The sequence below is a fragment of the Centruroides vittatus genome, unplaced genomic scaffold (genome assembly GCF_030686945.1).
Source record: "Centruroides vittatus isolate TY-2023 unplaced genomic scaffold, ASM3068694v2 contig_3279, whole genome shotgun sequence".
In the NCBI taxonomy this organism is placed as follows: domain Eukaryota; kingdom Metazoa; phylum Arthropoda; class Arachnida; order Scorpiones; family Buthidae; genus Centruroides; species Centruroides vittatus.
The window spans coordinates 16,200-36,987 of NW_027122106.1; the positions used below are offsets into that span (position 1 = coordinate 16,200).

General features: G+C 32.7%; 2 protein-coding genes across 2 annotated transcripts; both read right to left on the minus strand.

Moving 5' to 3' along the window:
- Positions 1 to 681: 681 nt before the first annotated feature.
- On the minus strand, positions 682 to 3,216 carry LOC136973703 (uncharacterized). Its single transcript, XM_067268445.1, has 12 exons — positions 3,203 to 3,216; positions 3,071 to 3,125; positions 2,762 to 2,929; positions 2,486 to 2,689; positions 2,168 to 2,262; positions 1,955 to 2,091; positions 1,797 to 1,882; positions 1,629 to 1,704; positions 1,416 to 1,553; positions 1,249 to 1,337; positions 772 to 846; positions 682 to 693 (listed from the first exon to the last, which is right to left on the minus strand). Exons 1-12 carry the CDS (start codon positions 3,214 to 3,216, stop codon positions 682 to 684), a joined length of 1,149 nt encoding a protein of 382 aa, XP_067124546.1.
- Positions 3,217 to 17,643: 14,427 nt separating this feature from the next.
- Positions 17,644 to 18,306, minus strand: LOC136973705 (uncharacterized). The gene has a single exon (XM_067268446.1). It carries the CDS (start codon positions 18,304 to 18,306, stop codon positions 17,644 to 17,646), a length of 663 nt encoding a protein of 220 aa, XP_067124547.1.
- Between the last annotated feature and the right edge of the window lie 2,482 nt (positions 18,307 to 20,788).

Below are 20,788 nucleotides of genomic sequence, written 5' to 3' on the forward strand. Positions count from 1 at the left end.
GTTATTTGGAGAAGTAAATGTCAACTTGAATGGAGATCATGGCACGAGAGAACGTCCGAATCGCTCTCGTTGTTTGCAAGTAAAAACGTTTTCGATGTTTTATCAATACTTAGTCTAATTTCCCGCATGCTACTGTTTTTACAAAGTAAGTATCATCATGAACTTTCACATTACCTTTTACATCAAGATATTATGGTATTTAAAGTAACCGTTAAGACTGTTACCGTTATTGTTTAGTTTTGAAATAAAGTTGACCTGTGATAATATCGCAATCATACCACGTGGGTGGGGCATTTACATTTAATTTTAAAATATTAATTTTCTCGTTTTTAAACGTTTTCCATAAGTTAAATTTAGTATTATATATTAACAAATGTAGTTGCTGACAATAAAACATTTCGTTCTCGTCAAAGTGGTTTCATCTTCTAACTTTTCAAACCACCTTTCCATATATATAAACCATTAAGAACACTGCAATATTTAATACACTAATGAAATAATTAATTTAGTTTTTAAATCATTTATAATTGAAACAATTAATTTAAAGCAATTAATTTTAATTTACAATAATTCGTTTAAAATTAAAATTAAAAACATAAAATAAAACTTTGGCCAAATGAAAGCCAAATGAAATCGAAGAAATTCATTCTTCGAAAGTTCTTTATTTCGAATTTCTTCGGTTCAAAACCCAGTCTGAAATACAAATAAATCAATTATGTTATGCCGTAAAATAGTAACATTTTAATCGAGAAGTTGAAAAATAAAACTTACAATTACGGGACAAAGCACTTCATTAAAATACTTGTGTTTCAGAATATCAGTTTCGATTGGACGTTTGTACGGGTCCTAAAATGATCAAAAACACAAAATGATTAATTCAAATTTACTATTGAAATGAATATAATTTCGTCTATGTGTTATTTCGGTTAAGAAAAATTTCATTAAAATAATCATCGATAAATTCTGTTTCTAATCGTCATTAATAATTTACTTAATAATATGAAACAAGATATCAACATTTGACAGAATATAATATAATATAAGTAATGTTATCAATTAAACAAATGGTTTTGTTCGAACACATAAAGTTATACTAGTGACTTAAATATATAAGATTAATTCGTTGCATATAGCAGCAAAAGAATTCAGTGTGTCTATTTAATGCTTCGGTATGTAAATAAATGCCATTTCGTGCATACAACAGGGAGACAAATCAGAACTTTTAACCACAGTTAATGATAAACTTACCTTTTGCAATAAGTCGTTAATAAAATGTCTGGCGTCATCCGATAATGTAACAGGATACGACACCGGCATATTTACAGCATCTACGGCAACTACAAACGCATTTTTATATTAATTATCTTATATTGCTATTATTATTATTATTAAATTTAACAAGTTTGATACTTTACCTCTTATCCAGTAGTAACGAGGCAATAAATACACATTATCAATATTAAATGTTTCTTTCACATAATTCTGCAGAGGAGTTGTTCCAACCAACGCTTGGAATAACACGATGGCGAAAGCCCACCAGTCACAGTAGGAATCTACAAACAATACATTGGTTAACACATCGAACAATAGGAGAGAAGCAATTGTGAAAATACAAGTCCTGTTCTTACCGTAAGGCTTTCTCTGCAGAATTTCCGGACAAAGAAATGATAAAGTTCCACAAAACTCTGTTGGGTTTCGTTCGTACTGCAAAAAAGTAATAATAAAATAGTTAATAGATGGTTAAAGAGTCTACTGTTCGACAATATTTCAGTGTATATTTTATATATAATACTCACTGTGGACAGACCGAAATCAATTACTTGTGCACCTTTGTACACATCCAACATGATGTTGTTGGCACTGATGTCTCTGTGTATAATTCCTATTTAAAATGAAAACATTACTTCGTAACTCATAGAATAAATTAGCAAATAAATGTACTGCAAATAATTACCATGCTTATGAATATACATAATAGCAGAGGTCACTTGAGCGGCAAACATTTTTGCTTTACTCTCCGCTATAGGACCATACTTTTTTAAAAAATTTCTCAAAGATTCTCCCTCGACAAAATCGGATACAAAGCAAAAGCTGAAAAATAAAATTTATTACGTCACACAACGGAAATTATTATAAATAACTCGAGTGAAAAGAGAAAAAAACTTACCTTGTGTCAGTTTGGAAGAATCCAATCAATCTGACAATATTTCGGTGGGCGGACACAGAATTCCAAACGTTTATTTCTCTCTGGATTTCCTGAAACTATAAATGAACAAATGATTAATACACACGAAGTATGAATTTGAAATATTGTATAAGTACAAATAATGTAAACTAATAGAACACCGATTATTTTTATTCACAAAATACTGTTAAGAAAATGATTATTCTTTTAATATGTATATTGTATTAGTGATTAGATTGTATATTTCGGAAATTAAAACACATAAAACACAGAATATTGAAAACTGTTGCTGTAGAATACCTGATCAGAACGAGAAAATTGCTTCTTCACGATTTTCACAGCCTTTTTCTTTTTGGAATGTTTGGTCCTAGCCAAATAAACAGTCCCAAATCTTCCTCGTGCAATTTCTTTAGTAATTTTGTATTTGTCAATAATCTTTTTGCGTTTATCAACACAGTCGTGTCCGAGGTTTAAATTTTCGACATTCTTTTTTGGTTCGTAAGTCTACAAAATCACGGAAATTATTATTCACACAACTTTACCAATGAAAGGATGACAAAAGGAACGAAAACTTACATCCGAGTCAGAAATTTCGCCTGAAATGCAACAACATTGCAATAATTTATGGAACATATTTGTTAAATATCCCATAAATCTTCCATCCTTCTTCTGGTTATTTGCTTGCAAGGGCGACTCACCTATGTTCGACGAGTCACATTTCCTTGCAGGCAAATCTATCTCATTCTAGAAAAAATCGAGATAAAAATTATCGGTGTTTGCAACGTTATCGGAAAGAATGTTTTAAAACTAATCAAGAAAATCTTCGTTAGCTTAATTCAAACAACGAATAATTTCCATTTCCTTATACAGAAATAAATGATTTACCTGAAATGAGTGATCTTTATTTTCCTGAACATTCGGTTCAGCGTCTTCTCTCCTACTGCAATGAAAATCAATTAATATTGTCTAAATATTAAAGAATTCGTATAAATAAACACAATCACTAATTAAATTTACCTCTCCTTCGTCATTTTATCTCTCGAAATTCGCAGAACAATCTTTTCGGCGCAGCGAAACATTTCTCTCAACAATAGCAACTCGACAATTTAATTCGAAAGTATTGTTGAAAAATTAATTGTGATGACTCCATAGAGTGTCATGTTAATAACTTTTTAAAAATTCTCTCCTGTTTATACACTCTGGGAAGACTTTTTAAAAAGCTCGTCATGGATGGGATAGACCTGCAATGAAGTGGCATGTAATGGGAGACGAAACACTTGACAGGCAGGACAGACCATTTTGCAGAAATTTTGGAGTTTTCAGTCCAATTTGGAATCGTGTTAATCCCGAGTTTAACTGAGCTTCTGTTACTTTAACCTCTCGATCAATCTGTCCGTCACATTTTGCTCTTATATTCTGCCAATTTGAAGTGTTAATAACTTCTAGTGACTTTTCGTTTACTAAAATCTGCTCGTGATGTTATTAATACTTTTCGCTCGGTCGAATTTTATACTTGTAAACATTATGCATAATAGAATATAATTTTCGTATATTTATGTAATCATTAAAAACTGTACACGAACAAAACTCCACTTCGATATACTAAGCGTTATTGGTTACAATATTAAAATTACAGACTGTCTTCAATCCGGAGAACGGAGTAAGATGACCGAAAAACTCGGTTGTTATCAAGAGAAGTATAATATCAAAATATATATAAATGGTTTGCTGTATATTAGTCTTTATGATGTAGTCTTTACAATATAAATCTTAATTTGCCAATAAGATTGCTGTGAGATTTGTCTACCAAGAATAATTTTGGATTACAGAGACTAAAATCGTCATATTAGAAGTATAATATATATAAGCTGTAATTAAAATTATTCACTCACAAACTTATGAATTGTGCAGTAAATTAACAAATTTACATTACTGAGTTATTTGTAATATAAAACACATATTTTCATTTAAAGAAGTAAAACAGATAGAGATGAGTGTAAATATTTTTATTTTTTAATTTATCTACTTTTCTCCTTTATCTTCTAGAACATATTCTTTTAGATTGTGCTGAAAATAATAATAAGTAATAAATGATAACGCGTAACTCGAATTCAATTTGTTTTTTATAGGGCCTTCTAGTTTCAATGCAATTTTAAAGCCTACCAATAGATATAACCAAATGAATGGATTATACTATTATAAACCAATAATAGATTATTAATATTTTTTTCCATAAAGTAAATCGATTTCATTGCAATTTTAAGTAGAATGCGAGCAATTTATTAGTTATTGTGACATCTCCACAATGCTGTCGATTTTAGTTGTGTCTTGCCCCTGTGTACTATTGTTTTTCTGTTAGAGTCATGCCATTCATCTAACTCCTTTCGGGAGAAAATTATCGAACTGAATTCACCTGTGTACTGGAGTAAACTCGATGTCCCCGTACACTTAATCTCTGTCGAATACCATAACATTCCAATATCTAATGTCGGCTTTCATCTATTTTTCTCTGTTTTCGAGATTAAGGAAAAACAGGCAGCCAGACAGTCGACAGTGAAAATTTATAGGTCTACAATTGTTTCATACTGCAGCTTAATGACGTTCATTTTGCGCAGTCAAACACAAATTTGTGTGTATATCCGATTAACACGTATACCTCTCGTTGTTTGAGGTCTTCCAATTTAGCACCAGTTTCTGTAAAGAACAATTTAAGAAGTTAAATTGAGGTTTAATCGTACTGTATTAGAAAACTGAGTTTGACATTATTAAAAACGAAAAAATTCAACCTTTAGATAAAATTAGATAGAGCAGGGATGAGCAACCCACGTCCCTGAGGCCGCATGCGGCCCGCAGTAATATTTTTTGCGGCCCGCGTGGCATAAAGTATGAATAAATATATCAATTTCCCAGCTTAATGAGATATTCGACAAAAATTCAAACGTTATTTTCTACAACTTATATTTGTGAAAAGTTTTTTTCGCAATGAATTTAGTAAAAATTAAAACAAGAAACCGGCTAACAGACACATCGAAACTAATTTAAAACTAGCAGTGACTGATATTTAACCAAATATTTCCGATATATTACGTTTAGATCGGTGCCAGAAGCTATATAAAGTATACCTATGCTAATTTATAATTATATATGAATAAAGAATTGTGATTTACCGACAGTTCTCCCCTCTTTTCTCTTGTGTGCGGCCCACATCAGTTCAAAAGTTTTGAAATGCAGCCCTTACGTAGAAAAAGGTTGCCCATTCCTGAGATAGAGTATATTTTATTAAATTTGTAAACATTTATAAAACTTATATGTGACTATCCGAAACATGATAATGTTATACATTTATCGAAAATTTCTGAAATTTTGCAGAAACAATTGTTTATAAATGAATTGTTGCTACTCAATGTTTGTTATTAAAAGTCGACGGGTGGAATGAGAAAGACAGTCGTGTTTTATATATCGAGTAGGGTAAGAATTTACAGGTGTGTTGACTTTACTCTCGTGTACAAGTGAATCAAATAAACAACATTATTTCTGATTTGTAAGACTTAATTTCTGCATCCATAAATCCAGTATAATAAGTTTAGTTAATTGATAAAGTACCAGTAGACGACATTAAGGTTAAGACTTTATTCTAGGACCTTATAGCTCGTTGTTCTTTTTTTCAAAGAAAGAGTACTTATATAACGATGAAAACATTCCTTTACTAAAATTTATGTTTTACGTTGATAAACTTTGGTTTTTTCACAGCAATTTTTACTCTAACAGATTTATTGCACCAACGCAATGAGTTAAGTTGTATCTTTTATCAAATTTCATATCAAGATTCACAAATTCTTCTCTGCTTAGAATCGTACGTAACCATTAGCCAACACATGTCAAATAGCTTGACAAGTTTTATTAAGGATGATGCAGTCGATGTACCCATTCGAAATGCAAAATCTTTTGTGGGCTGGCCACGTAGAGTTTTCTGTATTTTCTCGACGTTTGCAACGCCTAAATAAAAGCCAGTTTTCCTATAAAAGACCTTCCGGAAGGCACTCCCTAAGAAAATGGCCCAAGAGTTGTGTTGCCATAACTAAACAAACAAAATGAAACGTAAACAAAAATTAATTGAATTATAAAAATGCAATAGATATATCGACGTTAAATGTACCACGCGATGTACGTTACAAGCATTTGAAAGTAAGTAAAGAGTTTCTTAGCAATTGGTAGAACGGCCTAGAAGTGTATAGCGAACAAAGAAACAAACATCCTCATTTATATTCGCACACGTCTTTCTTTATAGTTACCCACCAAAAAAAAAAAAAAAAAACACAAAAATAAAATTGATTGACATGTGTAATGCTCGGCACGCGATGCGATTCCGTAAGCGCTTTTTTATTGTTGCATAAACAATAAATTTCAAGAATAGTTTTTTGGCGATTGTTGCAGACAATTATTCGATTGAAGCGGTTTATCGAATGCGAAGTTAGTTTTGAAAAATGGAGTTTATGAGTAAGTTAAATTCTTCTTATTGTATAATTAATTATATTATCTGTTTGACAACGTGTTGGCAATGAATATAAAGACATGCAATTCATAGTAATTTTCTATAGGATGTTTAAAAACCCGATAAAAATGTTATACGGTGAAACAATATTTAACGTTGCATTTATTTTCTGCTGGAGACAATTAAAGCAGTAAACGTATTTACTGCGAATAAATAACAATTTATTATTATATTTCTGCTCTTTTCTAATATACTAATATTCGATTTCATTAAGATAAATAAAAAGAAACATACAGAAATTACAACAATAAGATAACATATTCAAAAATAAGATTGAAACCTCTTGTTAATTTAAAATAATCTTATAAAAAGTTGTGCAACTGTAATCTAAAGGCTAGTGTATTAGTGTCAGATGTATACTTACGACTTGATTTTGAGTACATTTCAGGTTTTGGTCATTAAACAATGCTATATTTTAGTATTTACAAAATGTTTTGATATATTACATTATTTATCGATATTGCCGAATACAGATACAGCAAATAAATCGATCCTCGCCGCTAGATAAATGTAAACGATGCTCATTTATAAAGAAAAATCTTGTAATGAAAGAGTAACAAATGTAATAATTTTTAATTGGTTAAAATTATTTATTGATTACCCTGTATTTTTTATCGTTGATAAGCTTAGGAGCATTGGCCTTTCTGTGTTTTTTGTCAACTTACTTAAGAGTCTGTTTTCTAATAGTAGATATCTTATAGAAAGTTTTTCATTTTATACTGACAATGTCGAGTCCAATAGAAGGTTACCTCAAGAGAACCACTGAGTGTTGTTCGTTTCATTTTGTTTTTGAATGATATTTCTAACCTTTTGAGAAGTCAAAGTTTTCTGATAGCATTGTCTTCTCATGTCGAAATTAACTGTCTTTTTAATGCTGATGATAGCCTTCTTTTAGCTAATTCAGCTTCTTCGCTTAGGAAAAGGCTTAATCTTACTTGCAGATATTGTGAAAATAATCGATTGACAATTAATTTGGAAAAGATAAAGCTTATGATTTTTCGTACAGGTGGAAACTTAAAAAAAGAAAAACAGATCATTTCGGTTTAGAAAATGATAAACTAGAAATTGTGTCAAATTTTAAATATTTAGGTATTTATTTTTCTTTACATGGCACATTCTCCTATCATTTAAATAAAGATTTTACTTGCTGCAAGATCTAAAATCTTTAATCCCATCAAGTTACTTATTAATATTAAAGAGTTTTCATTAAATAATAGCTTTAGATTATTTGATTTTATGATTGAACCAAAATATGTTTTATGCTTATCCGGTTTGGGGCGTTCTTTTAGCAGACAAATTTGAATCAATACAGTTATTCTATTTAAAGCAAGTGTTCCATATTAATAGATTTGGAAGAATAGGAAAATGGAAGATTACCTCTCGCTATTGAATTGTCAATAAAATTGTTTAGAGTTTGGAGTTAGTTAATCAACTAATAGAAATAAAAACTGCCAAGGGTTTAGTAAATAACACGGTCTTGTGTTTGTTGCTCAACATTATGTATTTTATTAACTAAACATTATCACATAACTGACAAAAAATGCTAGACGTATACTACGTAAGTCAATTGTTAATTTAAAATAATCTTATAAAAAGTTGTCACAACTATAACCTAGATATATTAGTGTTTAATGTACATTTACGACTTAATTTTGAGTACAGTTCAGGTTTTGGTTACCGAACAATATTATATTTTATATTTACAAGATGTTTTGTTCCATCAAATTATTAAATCGTTGTTACTGAATACAGTCACAGCAAATAAATCTATATTTACTTTTTTACTCAATTTTTCATTAGATGGTATCTTTTTTTTTTTTTTTTTTTAACTCTTTCCGCCCTGTGGGCACTAAGAGGGCCTTTTTTAGTAGGCCCATTATAAGTTCGGCCAGGCCCACAATGGGGCGACCGGGTGGTGAGGGACGGGGCCCGACATATCCGAACGGACCACCCCCCGAAAAATTCCTGGGGATTATTCGACCCGTTCGGATTCGATCCCGGTCCCCCAGAGCGGTAGGCTGCCACCTTTACCGCTCGGCCATCTGGCCGTCCATTAGATGGTATCAGTAGAGATTAAGTAAGCTTTTTCATATACGTTTATTTCGACCGAGAACAACAATTCAGTAATATTACATTTTCAGTTGATTTTATAATGAAAAGAAATTACACTTTCCACGAAATTAATAATGTCAAATTACAATTCGATATTCTTGCTTAGCGACAAAAATAGACTTTTACTAAATTTTTAGTTCTATTTTTGTGGATTTGTATTAGAATAAAGTTCCAAAATATATTCAGACAACAAGGATTTCATCTGTTTATTTGCTGTGAACTATTTATTATTTCCTTTCTTTTTCTCTTTCAAATTGTTACATAATTATCGAATTCGCACGAAGAATATTTTACGAGTTGCTGTGTCTATTGTGTTTACTTTTATTCTCTAGTTTCTAATAGTCAAATGGTGGTCGATAATACAAATGAACATTTTTCGTCAGATGTAAAAGATGTTGGCGGAAAAGATTTCGTTAGAGGCCTAAATGTTATTTCTTCTGACGAATATAAATTAAGAAAGAGAAGGATCACAGAAATGACGTGTGATAAAACTGCCGACCCAGAAGAATCGGAATCGTCTTCTTCTGTAAGTTACTTTTCAATCGAAATAATTGAAAATAATCTAATAATTCTTATCATTTAACAATTTACTACTAAAAAGCACAACACAGCAATGCACAAACATATAAAATGTGTCAATTAAAATGGCTGCAAGTTGATTATTTATTATAAACACAAGTTTTCTCAATAAATAAATAAAAATTCGAGTACTGTAAAATAATTCTATTAGAAATGTAAATTTTTCACTTTTTACAGGATTCGGATGACGAAGAAGGATTTTATTTCTGTGTATCGTCGGCAGAAAAGACTTGTTTTAAAAATTATTCCATAAGACCATTGAAGTACGCGTTTCTATACCTTGAAGCACGTTCTTTAATTAAAGAAACCATCGACGAAGTCGACGAATCATCCGAAGATGACGTCGGTTTCATAAACAACGCTATTGACGTCATGTCCTCCTCATCTTTGGCAGTAAATGATGAAATGAACGAATTGAATCGAGGTGAGTTCAAAAACAGGTTACAAAGAATCATCCGATTCATTAGAATAATTTGTTTAGAAAATTTCAAAGAATGATTTGAAGTTAAACTTGTGCTGTTTAAATCTACTTAAATTACGAGACTTAATATTAGTTATCCATTTCCAGTGTTTTACGTGTGTTGGATGTCGTAGTTTATTACATTCGAAACAGTTCAAAAATAGATAATTAATTTCAAAATGTTTATTTATGCAAAAATTTTGTTTATTTCGTCAAAAACACTTTTGATAATAATTTTCGTAACTTTTAAAGTAACAATTTCAACGGACATTATATAAATATTCACCAATAAACATGATTAATCTGGAGTAAATTAACAAATGAAAGAAATGCATCAGACACAATCTTTACCTTTACGAAGTAATTCGTTCTTTTGGCCTTTTTTAACTTTTTATATCAAATTTAATTAAGAAATAATTTATCATCCGTCAAAGCATATGTCGAAATATTTCCAATAATTTTAATACATAAACAATACAATCGAATGAATTTTCCTTTTTCAACTTATAATATTTGAGTCCTGTCAGATTTGACCTTCGAGATTTTTGGAATCGTCGTGTTATGACACCTCCACACACGAAAAAAAGAAAAAACGAATCATTGAAATGTCTGTGTGTGTGTGTGTATTCACGTCTACTTCGTTTAATATCTTACGATAGGTAAACATTAAAAAATGTGCGCGGTAACTTGTATGATAAGGCACGTCGAGAATGTTTAAGTTTAGTGCTTGAATGTCAAAGATGTAATAAATATAAGTGAATCATTCATGACTTCTGGTAGACAGTCGGTCTTTATAAATATTTTACACAGCACTTACAATTTTGTATGCAACTCATTTGTATCTTCAAAACTAAGCTTTCTCCGCATTCTTTGAATGTGTGAAGTATGCAGGTCACAGGCAGTGTATAAATGTAAAGAAACGCTTGTAGAACTGAAACATCGAAACCTAAATTCGAATTCTCGTGATATGTAAGACGAAATATAAATATCATTTCTTGTATACAATGTCGTTGCGATTTAATTCACCACACTACACATTTACTTGTTGCTGAGATAGTTTTATTGAAAGAACGAACGTTTTTGGCCTACTCAATAAGCCATCATCAGGCTTAACTTTCGAAAACGGAACGTTGGCGTTCTATTAAAAGAATACATTTGTTAAAAATTCAAAGCATCAATAACGGAAAAAAGGGAAGAACAAGGTAATATATACAAATAAAAATATACAATAAAATCAAAACAGTGAAAATAACAAGTAAAAAATAAAAAATAAAAATAAATCTACTGGTGATACTTTATATAAACAAAGTAGCATATTGTTAAGGAATAATTGAAGAAAAATGTAAATATAAACCAAGGCAAGCGTACGAGGTCGTGCTAAATTTCTTGACTACAAATTTCCAAGCTGTCGGTAGGCTGTTGGTGTCCCTCGCATTTATGCATGTATTCTTTCAGCTTGCTTTTATAAATTTCAATTTTTTCTACGGTATTTTCTTACGTTGGGAAGCTCAAGAGTTTCACAATAACTGCTTCTTCCCATTTAATTATTGAGCCTTGGGTCTGCGCGAACTGCGAAAGTACCGTTGCGTTGGACCCCGTTGCGTTGAATTAACAATTTGCTACTATGTTTATGTAAAGTATCCCCAGTAGATTTGTTTTATTTTTTATCTTTTACTTCTTATTTTCACTGTTTTGATTTCATTGTATATTTATATTTGTATATATTATCTTGTACTTTTATTTTTTCCGTATTAATGCTTCGAATTTTTAAACAAATGTATTCTTTTAATGAAACGACAACGTTTTCTTTTCGAAAGTTAAGTATGATGATGGCCTATTGAGTCGGCCGAAAACGTTAGTTCTTTCATTCAAATTATCTCAGCAACAAGTAATAGTGTAGTGTGGTGAATTAAACTCATTATTGGCTGAGCACGTGTCTGCTTTATATCGTTGCGATTATTACTATCAACATCCGGCGTATTTAATCGAAATCGAAGTCTGCACTTGAATTCAAATTTACATAAAAAACAGACAATTCGTGTAACGTACGCAGATGATTTTATTAATATTTACTGTATTATATTTTCGAACTTTCGATTATTACACAATAGGAGAGATTTGAGTACAAATTTATTTTCATAGTAATTATATCATATTACCTCACTGTTTACACAATAATACTACTTTCTGACTTAATGTACGGATTATGACTTATACATATGTATTTCTATATAAACTTATTAGCAAAATTTATTATAACGAATGTGTTTGAATACGTTTACGCGTTATGATATAAAATTACGAAAAAATTAATTGTTGAATGATTATTTTGTAGAAACTGATGAGAAGAAAAACGCAATAAAAGAAAATAAAGAGTGGATAGAGTTGATTCAAATAGAAAGCGAAAAAAATTCATATGGTGAATCTTCAAGCGAATGTCAATCTGTTGTAGAAAATGACGATTATAATGATGATGGCGTAAGAAAATATTTTTCAATATTCTTTGTTTACACTTATAAATTTATTTTTGTTGTTTACTAAATTTTCACTTTCTATAAGTAATTTGATATAATTAAGATTTTCGTTATTTCTCCTGTATCTACACTGATTCTATACATTTTAAACGATAGCACGAAACCATTCGAATTGTATGGTAAAATAATGCGTATAATCAAATAATAAATATTTAAATATTACTTTGAAAATAAGAAAAGTTAGTAAAAGATAAATTAAATTATTTAATTGTTCGAGAATTTGGCGTTATAAGCGAACATTCGATCATTTGTTTTCGTCGTTATTTTGTAAATGTTTGGCATTTAAATTTAATTTTTATATTTATTTATTTTTGATAACATTTACAGAAGACAACTCGTGTCTTTTAAATAAAAAATTTTCAAGTTTTTCAAAGGATTAAAATACACTATTTTTCATTATTTCCGATTATTTATTTCAATTATACTTGCATTACTTTAGAAGTATTATTTTCGAACCAACATGTTTTATATTATACGAATTTTCATAAGAGACTTACGAAACATTTCTTTTATTTGCAGGAACCAACCAGATGTTGGGACGCTTTCGTAAAATTTTTTCAAAGATTTGTAATTTGTTTCAAGAGAAAAAAGTAAAAAGAAGGAAAAGTATTTTTCCTTTATAAAATTATAAAACGAAGGCACAATTACAAGATTTAATTATTCAAAATTCCAAAATTAAATGGTAAAAATTTTTAATTTAAAGCTTTGGTTAACACGTCCATCGAATTATCTGCTCTGCACTTCAAATCAGATCATTAAACCAACGAATTTTAAATGAAATTTTGAACAAGAAAATTTTCCTTAATTTTTCTGAAATATATTTATAAAAACGCATAATATTACTTCCAAAGAAAGGCCATCAGCATGCATTGTAAAGGGTTTCTTCCGTCGGCGCATCGTTAAAACGTTTGTTCTTGCGAAGAATGATAGAACATGGCCATCAGCATGCATTGTAAAGGGTTTCTTTCGTCGGCGCATCGTTAAAACGTTTGTTCTTGCGAAGAATGATAGAACATGGCCATCAGCATGCATTGTAAAGGGTTTCTTTCGTCGGCGCATCGTTAAAACGTTTGTTCTTGCGAAGAATGATAGAACATGGCCATCAGCATGCATTGTAAAGGGTTTCTTTCGTCGGCGCATCGTTAAAACGTTTGTTCTTGCGAAGAATGATAGAACATGGCCATCAGCATGCATTGTAAAGGGTTTCTTTCGTCGGCGCATCGTTAAAACGTTTGTTCTTGCGAAGAATGATAGAACATGGCCATCAGCATGCATTGTAAAGGGTTTCTTTCGTCGGCGCATCGTTAAAACGTTTGTTCTTGCGAAGAATGATAGAACATGGCCATCAGCATGCATTGTAAAGGGTTTCTTTCGTCGGCGCATCGTTAAAACGTTTGTTCTTGCGAAGAATGATAGAACATGGCCATCAGCATGCATTGTAAAGGGTTTCTTTCGTCGGCGCATCGTTAAAACGTTTGTTCTTGCGAAGAATGATAGAACATGGCCATCAGCATGCATTGTAAAGGGTTTCTTTCGTCGGCGCATCGTTAAAACGTTTGTTCTTGCGAAGAATGATAGAACATGGCCATCAGCATGCATTGTAAAGGGTTTCTTTCGTCGGCGCATCGTTAAAACGTTTGTTCTTGCGAAGAATGATAGAACATGGCCATCAGCATGCATTGTAAAGGGTTTCTTTCGTCGGCGCATCGTTAAAACGTTTGTTCTTGCGAAGAATGATAGAACATGGCCATCAGCATGCATTGTAAAGGGTTTCTTTCGTCGGCGCATCGTTAAAACGTTTGTTCTTGCGAAGAATGATAGAACATGGCCATCAGCATGCATTGTAAAGGGTTTCTTTCGTCGGCGCATCGTTAAAACGTTTGTTCTTGCGAAGAATGATAGAACATGGCCATCAGCATGCATTGTAAAGGGTTTCTTTCGTCGGCGCATCGTTAAAACGTTTGTTCTTGCGAAGAATGATAGAACATGGCCATCAGCATGCATTGTAAAGGGTTTCTTTCGTCGGCGCATCGTTAAAACGTTTGTTCTTGCGAAGAATGATAGAACATGGCCATCAGCATGCATTGTAAAGGGTTTCTTTCGTCGGCGCATCGTTAAAACGTTTGTTCTTGCGAAGAATGATAGAACATGGCCATCAGCATGCATTGTAAAGGGTTTCTTTCGTCGGCGCATCGTTAAAACGTTTGTTCTTGCGAAGAATGATAGAACATGGCCATCAGCATGCATTGTAAAGGGTTTCTTTCGTCGGCGCATCGTTAAAACGTTTGTTCTTGCGAAGAATGATAGAACATGGCCATCAGCATGCATTGTAAAGGGTTTCTTTCGTCGGCGCATCGTTAAAACGTTTGTTCTTGCGAAGAATGATAGAACATGGCCATCAGCATGCATTGTAAAGGGTTTCTTTCGTCGGCGCATCGTTAAAACGTTTGTTCTTGCGAAGAATGATAGAACATGGCCATCAGCATGCATTGTAAAGGGTTTCTTTCGTCGGCGCATCGTTAAAACGTTTGTTCTTGCGAAGAATGATAGAACATGGCCATCAGCATGCATTGTAAAGGGTTTCTTTCGTCGGCGCATCGTTAAAACGTTTGTTCTTGCGAAGAATGATAGAACATGGCCATCAGCATGCATTGTAAAGGGTTTCTTTCGTCGGCGCATCGTTAAAACGTTTGTTCTTGCGAAGAATGATAGAACATGGCCATCAGCATGCATTGTAAAGGGTTTCTTTCGTCGGCGCATCGTTAAAACGTTTGTTCTTGCGAAGAATGATAGAACATGGCCATCAGCATGCATTGTAAAGGGTTTCTTTCGTCGGCGCATCGTTAAAACGTTTGTTCTTGCGAAGAATGATAGAACATGGCCATCAGCATGCATTGTAAAGGGTTTCTTTCGTCGGCGCATCGTTAAAACGTTTGTTCTTGCGAAGAATGATAGAACATGGCCATCAGCATGCATTGTAAAGGGTTTCTTTCGTCGGCGCATCGTTAAAACGTTTGTTCTTGCGAAGAATGATAGAACATGGCCATCAGCATGCATTGTAAAGGGTTTCTTTCGTCGGCGCATCGTTAAAACGTTTGTTCTTGCGAAGAATGATAGAACATGGCCATCAGCATGCATTGTAAAGGGTTTCTTTCGTCGGCGCATCGTTAAAACGTTTGTTCTTGCGAAGAATGATAGAACATGGCCATCAGCATGCATTGTAAAGGGTTTCTTTCGTCGGCGCATCGTTAAAACGTTTGTTCTTGCGAAGAATGATAGAACATGGCCATCAGCATGCATTGTAAAGGGTTTCTTTCGTCGGCGCATCGTTAAAACGTTTGTTCTTGCGAAGAATGATAGAACATGGCCATCAGCATGCATTGTAAAGGGTTTCTTTCGTCGGCGCATCGTTAAAACGTTTGTTCTTGCGAAGAATGATAGAACATGGCCATCAGCATGCATTGTAAAGGGTTTCTTTCGTCGGCGCATCGTTAAAACGTTTGTTCTTGCGAAGAATGATAGAACATGGCCATCAGCATGCATTGTAAAGGGTTTCTTTCGTCGGCGCATCGTTAAAACGTTTGTTCTTGCGAAGAATGATAGAACATGGCCATCAGCATGCATTGTAAAGGGTTTCTTTCGTCGGCGCATCGTTAAAACGTTTGTTCTTGCGAAGAATGATAGAACATGGCCATCAGCATGCATTGTAAAGGGTTTCTTTCGTCGGCGCATCGTTAAAACGTTTGTTCTTGCGAAGAATGATAGAACATGGCCATCAGCATGCATTGTAAAGGGTTTCTTTCGTCGGCGCATCGTTAAAACGTTTGTTCTTGCGAAGAATGATAGAACATGGCCATCAGCATGCATTGTAAAGGGTTTCTTCCGTCGGCGCATCGTTAAAACGTTTGTTCTTGCGAAGAATGATAGAACATGGCCATCAGCATGCATTGTAAAGGGTTTCTTTCGTCGGCGCATCGTTAAAACGTTTGTTCTTGCGAAGAATGATAGAACATGGCCATCAGCATGCATTGTAAATGGTTTCTTCCGTCGGCGCATCGTTAAAACGTTTGTTCTTGCGGAGAATGATAGAACATGGCCATTAGCATGCATTGTAAAGGGTTTGTTTCACCGTTGAAATGAAGAGAAAAATTTTTATTTCAATGAAATCTCCAAAGCGTTACAAAAGTTAATTTCTTTTAAATGCAAGGAAAACTATTTTTATTTGTTTTTAAACAATTGAATTCGAATGTTCAAATATTGAGAAAGCCGAATCGGTACCAATATCATAAAAAATCAGTTTACGTTTTTTTTCATAAACAAGTATTTTTGTTTCATACTTATTATAATTATTTTTTAAATTTATTAAATAAATTACAAGTAGGAGTGTTAACCGTTGTGTTACGTTTTGAAACAATAAAGTTAATGTGCCTTTGAAGTGTTTATTGTCTAATTTTTAATGACTTATATTCGAAATGTTGTTTATTTTATGCCACGAAATTTAAAACAAAGGAATAACGGACAGACTCTCGCACGTATTGTAATGTAGTGTTAAAAAAAAGTTTTTACACAAGGGTAGTTTTGGTAATGTTGGCGTGTAGAACACAAAAAATAAACTATGATATAATTATGGAAACATATTTAATATTATTCGAATATATTTTTTGTGTAATATTTTACACACGCATTAAACATATACAATAACTAGTAAACAGGTTATTTTATATGCTCTTTTTACGTGTATACTTGTATACACGGAAAAAGAAGAAATATTCTTATAAATAACTAGCAGATAAGCCGGGCGTTTCTCGGGCAAAAAAATGTCATATTAGTTTTCAAATGAAGTATTTTAATTTTATTTGCACAGTACTTCTTTATATACGATGTTAGTTGTTTTGTTTTTGTTTTTGCTAAGAATGGCCAAGTCTTTAGCATAACTAACTCTGAAGCATGCAACATAAAACTGACCATGCGAGAAACAATTCTCTCTCAGATCTATTCCAGCTGTTTTCAAAGTTTGCCCTTGTGCTTTATTAATCGTCATAGCAAAACATAATTTTACGGGAAATTGAAGCCTCTTGAATTGGAATGGATAATCAGTTGGAATTAAAGGAATGCGAGGAATAAATACTGATTCACCAACGCTACAACCACTAATAATAGTTGCTTCAACCTTATTTTTATGTAGTGTTTTAAGTTGTAGCCTCGTACCGTTACATAGTTTTTAAGGATACAAATTTCTTAGCAACATGATAGGAGCTCCAATTTTCAAAGTTAATTTATGGAACGGAATACCAGAAGGCTTCAGAGTATTTAGAAATTCAACAGGATAATTTACAGTCTCTTCTTTTTCTACAACTGAATCTATAGAACTATACGTCATTTCATCTGCGTGAAATTTTTGTAATAAAACTTGATTGATTTCTTTAGTTCTATCGTTCTTTGGTGATAAAATTCCTCGCTCCTTCAGCCATGAAATCGGTTTCTTTCGCAGATTTACTAAGTCTGGAGAGATGTGTTCAGTTAACGCTTCCAAATCGCCAGCTAACTTGCACAACTCCTTAGGAATGGTAATATAATTTTCCTTTTCTTTTAGTTTTCTATCTCCAATTTGAATTAGTAAATCTGCAAACTCTTTCGCCTTAGCATCTCTATTTAAATTAACTCTCATATTAGTTTTCAAATGAAGTATTTTAATTTTCAGCCATAAAGAGGACGACTTTAAACAGTCATTTACCTCATCAGCCCGTGTACCCCTTGGTACAACAGGTAGCGTTTTCCTAAAATCTCCACATAACAAAACCGTTGCACCGCCCATCACATCATTATTATGTTGTAAATCCTGGAGCATTCTATTAAAAGCTTCAACTGCTCCTTTATGAACCATGGTGACTTCATCCCAGACAATGATCTTACATTCCCGCAATATTTGAGGTATGGCACTTTGTGTTGATATGTTCCATACCGGGGTCTCCGAAAAATTTAAATTAAATGGTAATTTAAAAGCGGAATGGGCCGTTTTTCCACCTTTAATTAAAGTAGCTGCAATTCCAGAGGACGCAACGCCAATGGCGATTTGTTTATTTGCTCTTATTTTGGCAAGTATCAGATTTATTAAGAAAAATTCAATAATGAATTGCCAAGGTTATACAAACAAAAGTCCGAGTCCTTTTTTCTTAATTTACTTGCTTTATTCCGGTCAGGAACCACTGTACAGCTGGCGACTTGAAGTAAAAAAAACTTCTAAAATAACGAACAAAATACCATTAGACGATTCACAACACAATTAAAAATGATCTTCGACGCCGACCTGTTTCTGTAGGCTAAGGCTTGTATAAAACATTAAAAACTGTTAAAAATCCTCCACAATAGGATCCGTGTTATACCTTGGCAATTCATTATTGAATTTAACTTTAATTCCTGAGTTATGTACAAAAATTTATTAAGAAAGTTTTTCCAGTTCCGCCTGGAGCGTCTAAAAATATTATATTTCGTTTACTGGAATTAATTCTATCCATGACTTCGTCAAATATCTTTCTTTGATCATCATTGAGCAGTGGTTTATTTTTGGACACCTTTTCTGATTGCTCAACTACATCAAACGCCAATTCCTTTAAATAGTCGTGATTTTGAATTTTATTATTCGATCGCTGAGGCTCTGGTCGTCCATATTCATTTATTTGCAATTCTCCCATTTCAAACAAAGTTTCTTGTAGCAGCAAAAGGCACTTGTTGTAAACATCATTCATATCAATTTTAATGTTCAACGCTTAAAACTCATGATTCAATTGATGCTTAACATCTTCACCTAAATAATCCTTATATTTATCCCATAATTTTAGGGGATCAAACAATTGGCAAAACATTAGCATTGTAGCAAATAGCTCTTGAATTTTCTTTGGAGAATCGCAAAGACTTGCCTGTTCTAGTGTGTGTTCCCAGTGCTTGTCATCTTCTAGTAATCCTAATGTTCTACATGCGTTTTAAAATGTAAGATGAACTGTGCCGTTAACAGTTTTTAGATCTAAAAATGATGTAGGTCCTTTTACTTTATGCAGCAACATGCGAAGATAATAGCATTCTGCATTGTTCGGGTGTACTGTATAAACTCTACCTATGACATGATCTTTCTTAATGTCAGTGTTATTAGATACATTCATTCCCTTTTTTCTTCTTACAAATTTACCATTTTTCAATACGTAGTATGCTGGAATTTCGTTATATAAAAGCGTTTTGACAAAATCATCAACCTTACACAACTCAAAAAATGCCAAAAGCGTTGTTTTTGGAGGGCTACTAATTTTGTTTTGAAGAGTATTTTCAGTAAAATAGACCCTTTGACCATTTTCTAGATGTACAGCAAGGTGCATGACAGGGGGAAAATGTTCGTGAATAGGAAATCCTAAGATTCTCCAAGCAGCATGAGAGCTACTGATATAGCACCCAACTTCATATTTAGTAATCTCGTCATACTTATTTTCAACTGCAAAGGCAGCCTGATCTGAACCCTTGTTAATGTACTTAGTAATGTACTTGATCGATTTCACCGAATTACATATTTCCATATTAATATGTGCGTGTAAAGTGCGACTTAACACTGGACTTTATGGAACGACTCATCTGTTATCAAGTACATTATTTTTTAAAGTTACTGTAAATCCACCATCTTCTGCTGATCGTCTTCTATATTTCGGGAAACCTTCTTCTTCTTCTTCTTTAGAAAATGGTTTGGGAAAGACTTTACTGCAAAATCATCCTTCATACATGGAGAATTTCTGTTGAATGAGCCACATGGGCCATGAATCATATGTGCTTTCACAATTTCGTATAATTCGGGATCTTTTTCAGGATCTGGAATTTCGGCATTCACAGTCATGTCAATATCATTAGGATTAACAGATTCCTCTAAGAAAAATAAATTATGACTATGAGGCAAATCTCTTTTTTGCTGTTCAATAGTTGACATATAGCTGTTACATTTTCCAAAAATAGCACATTTAGTCATTAGTTGCAATAAATTTCTTTTGCTTCAAATGGAAGACTCGCGCAATTAAGTCGTTACGATCTTGAGCTTCTTGGCCAAAGAGCAAATTACCTTTAATTTCGCTCCACTTTGGATTACATGTAAATGTAATAAAAAGATCTGGTTTTCCATAATGGCGTACATATGCTAAACCATCCTGAGTTCGCTCATGCATATACCTATCACCTGCATGAAATGTTGCTGGTAAAATAGTCATTTTACCCAACTCAGAAACCTTAGCATCAGCTTTACTAATAGCATCTTTGAGATGCGCGTAAGTTTCTACTCGCAACCTGGTTTGGTTTCTTCTTATATAGCCAAGACGCTTCAGTTTCAATTTTTGCAT

What these genes read in the sequence shown, in the direction of transcription:
- LOC136973703 (XM_067268445.1), bottom strand. An exon ending in TTGATTTCGGTCTGTCCACA is followed by an intron (nt 1,705 to 1,796) that starts GTGAGTATTATA and finishes ACTTTTTTGCAG; the next exon opens with TACGAACGAAACCCAACAGA. An exon ending in TCGTTACTACTGGATAAGAG is followed by an intron (nt 1,338 to 1,415) that starts GTAAAGTATCAA and finishes ATGCGTTTGTAG; the next exon opens with TTGCCGTAGATGCTGTAAAT.
- LOC136973705 (XM_067268446.1), bottom strand. Translation starts at nt 18,306, where the DNA reads ATGGTTCATAAAGGAGCAGTTGAAGCTTTTAATAGAATGCTCCAGGAT.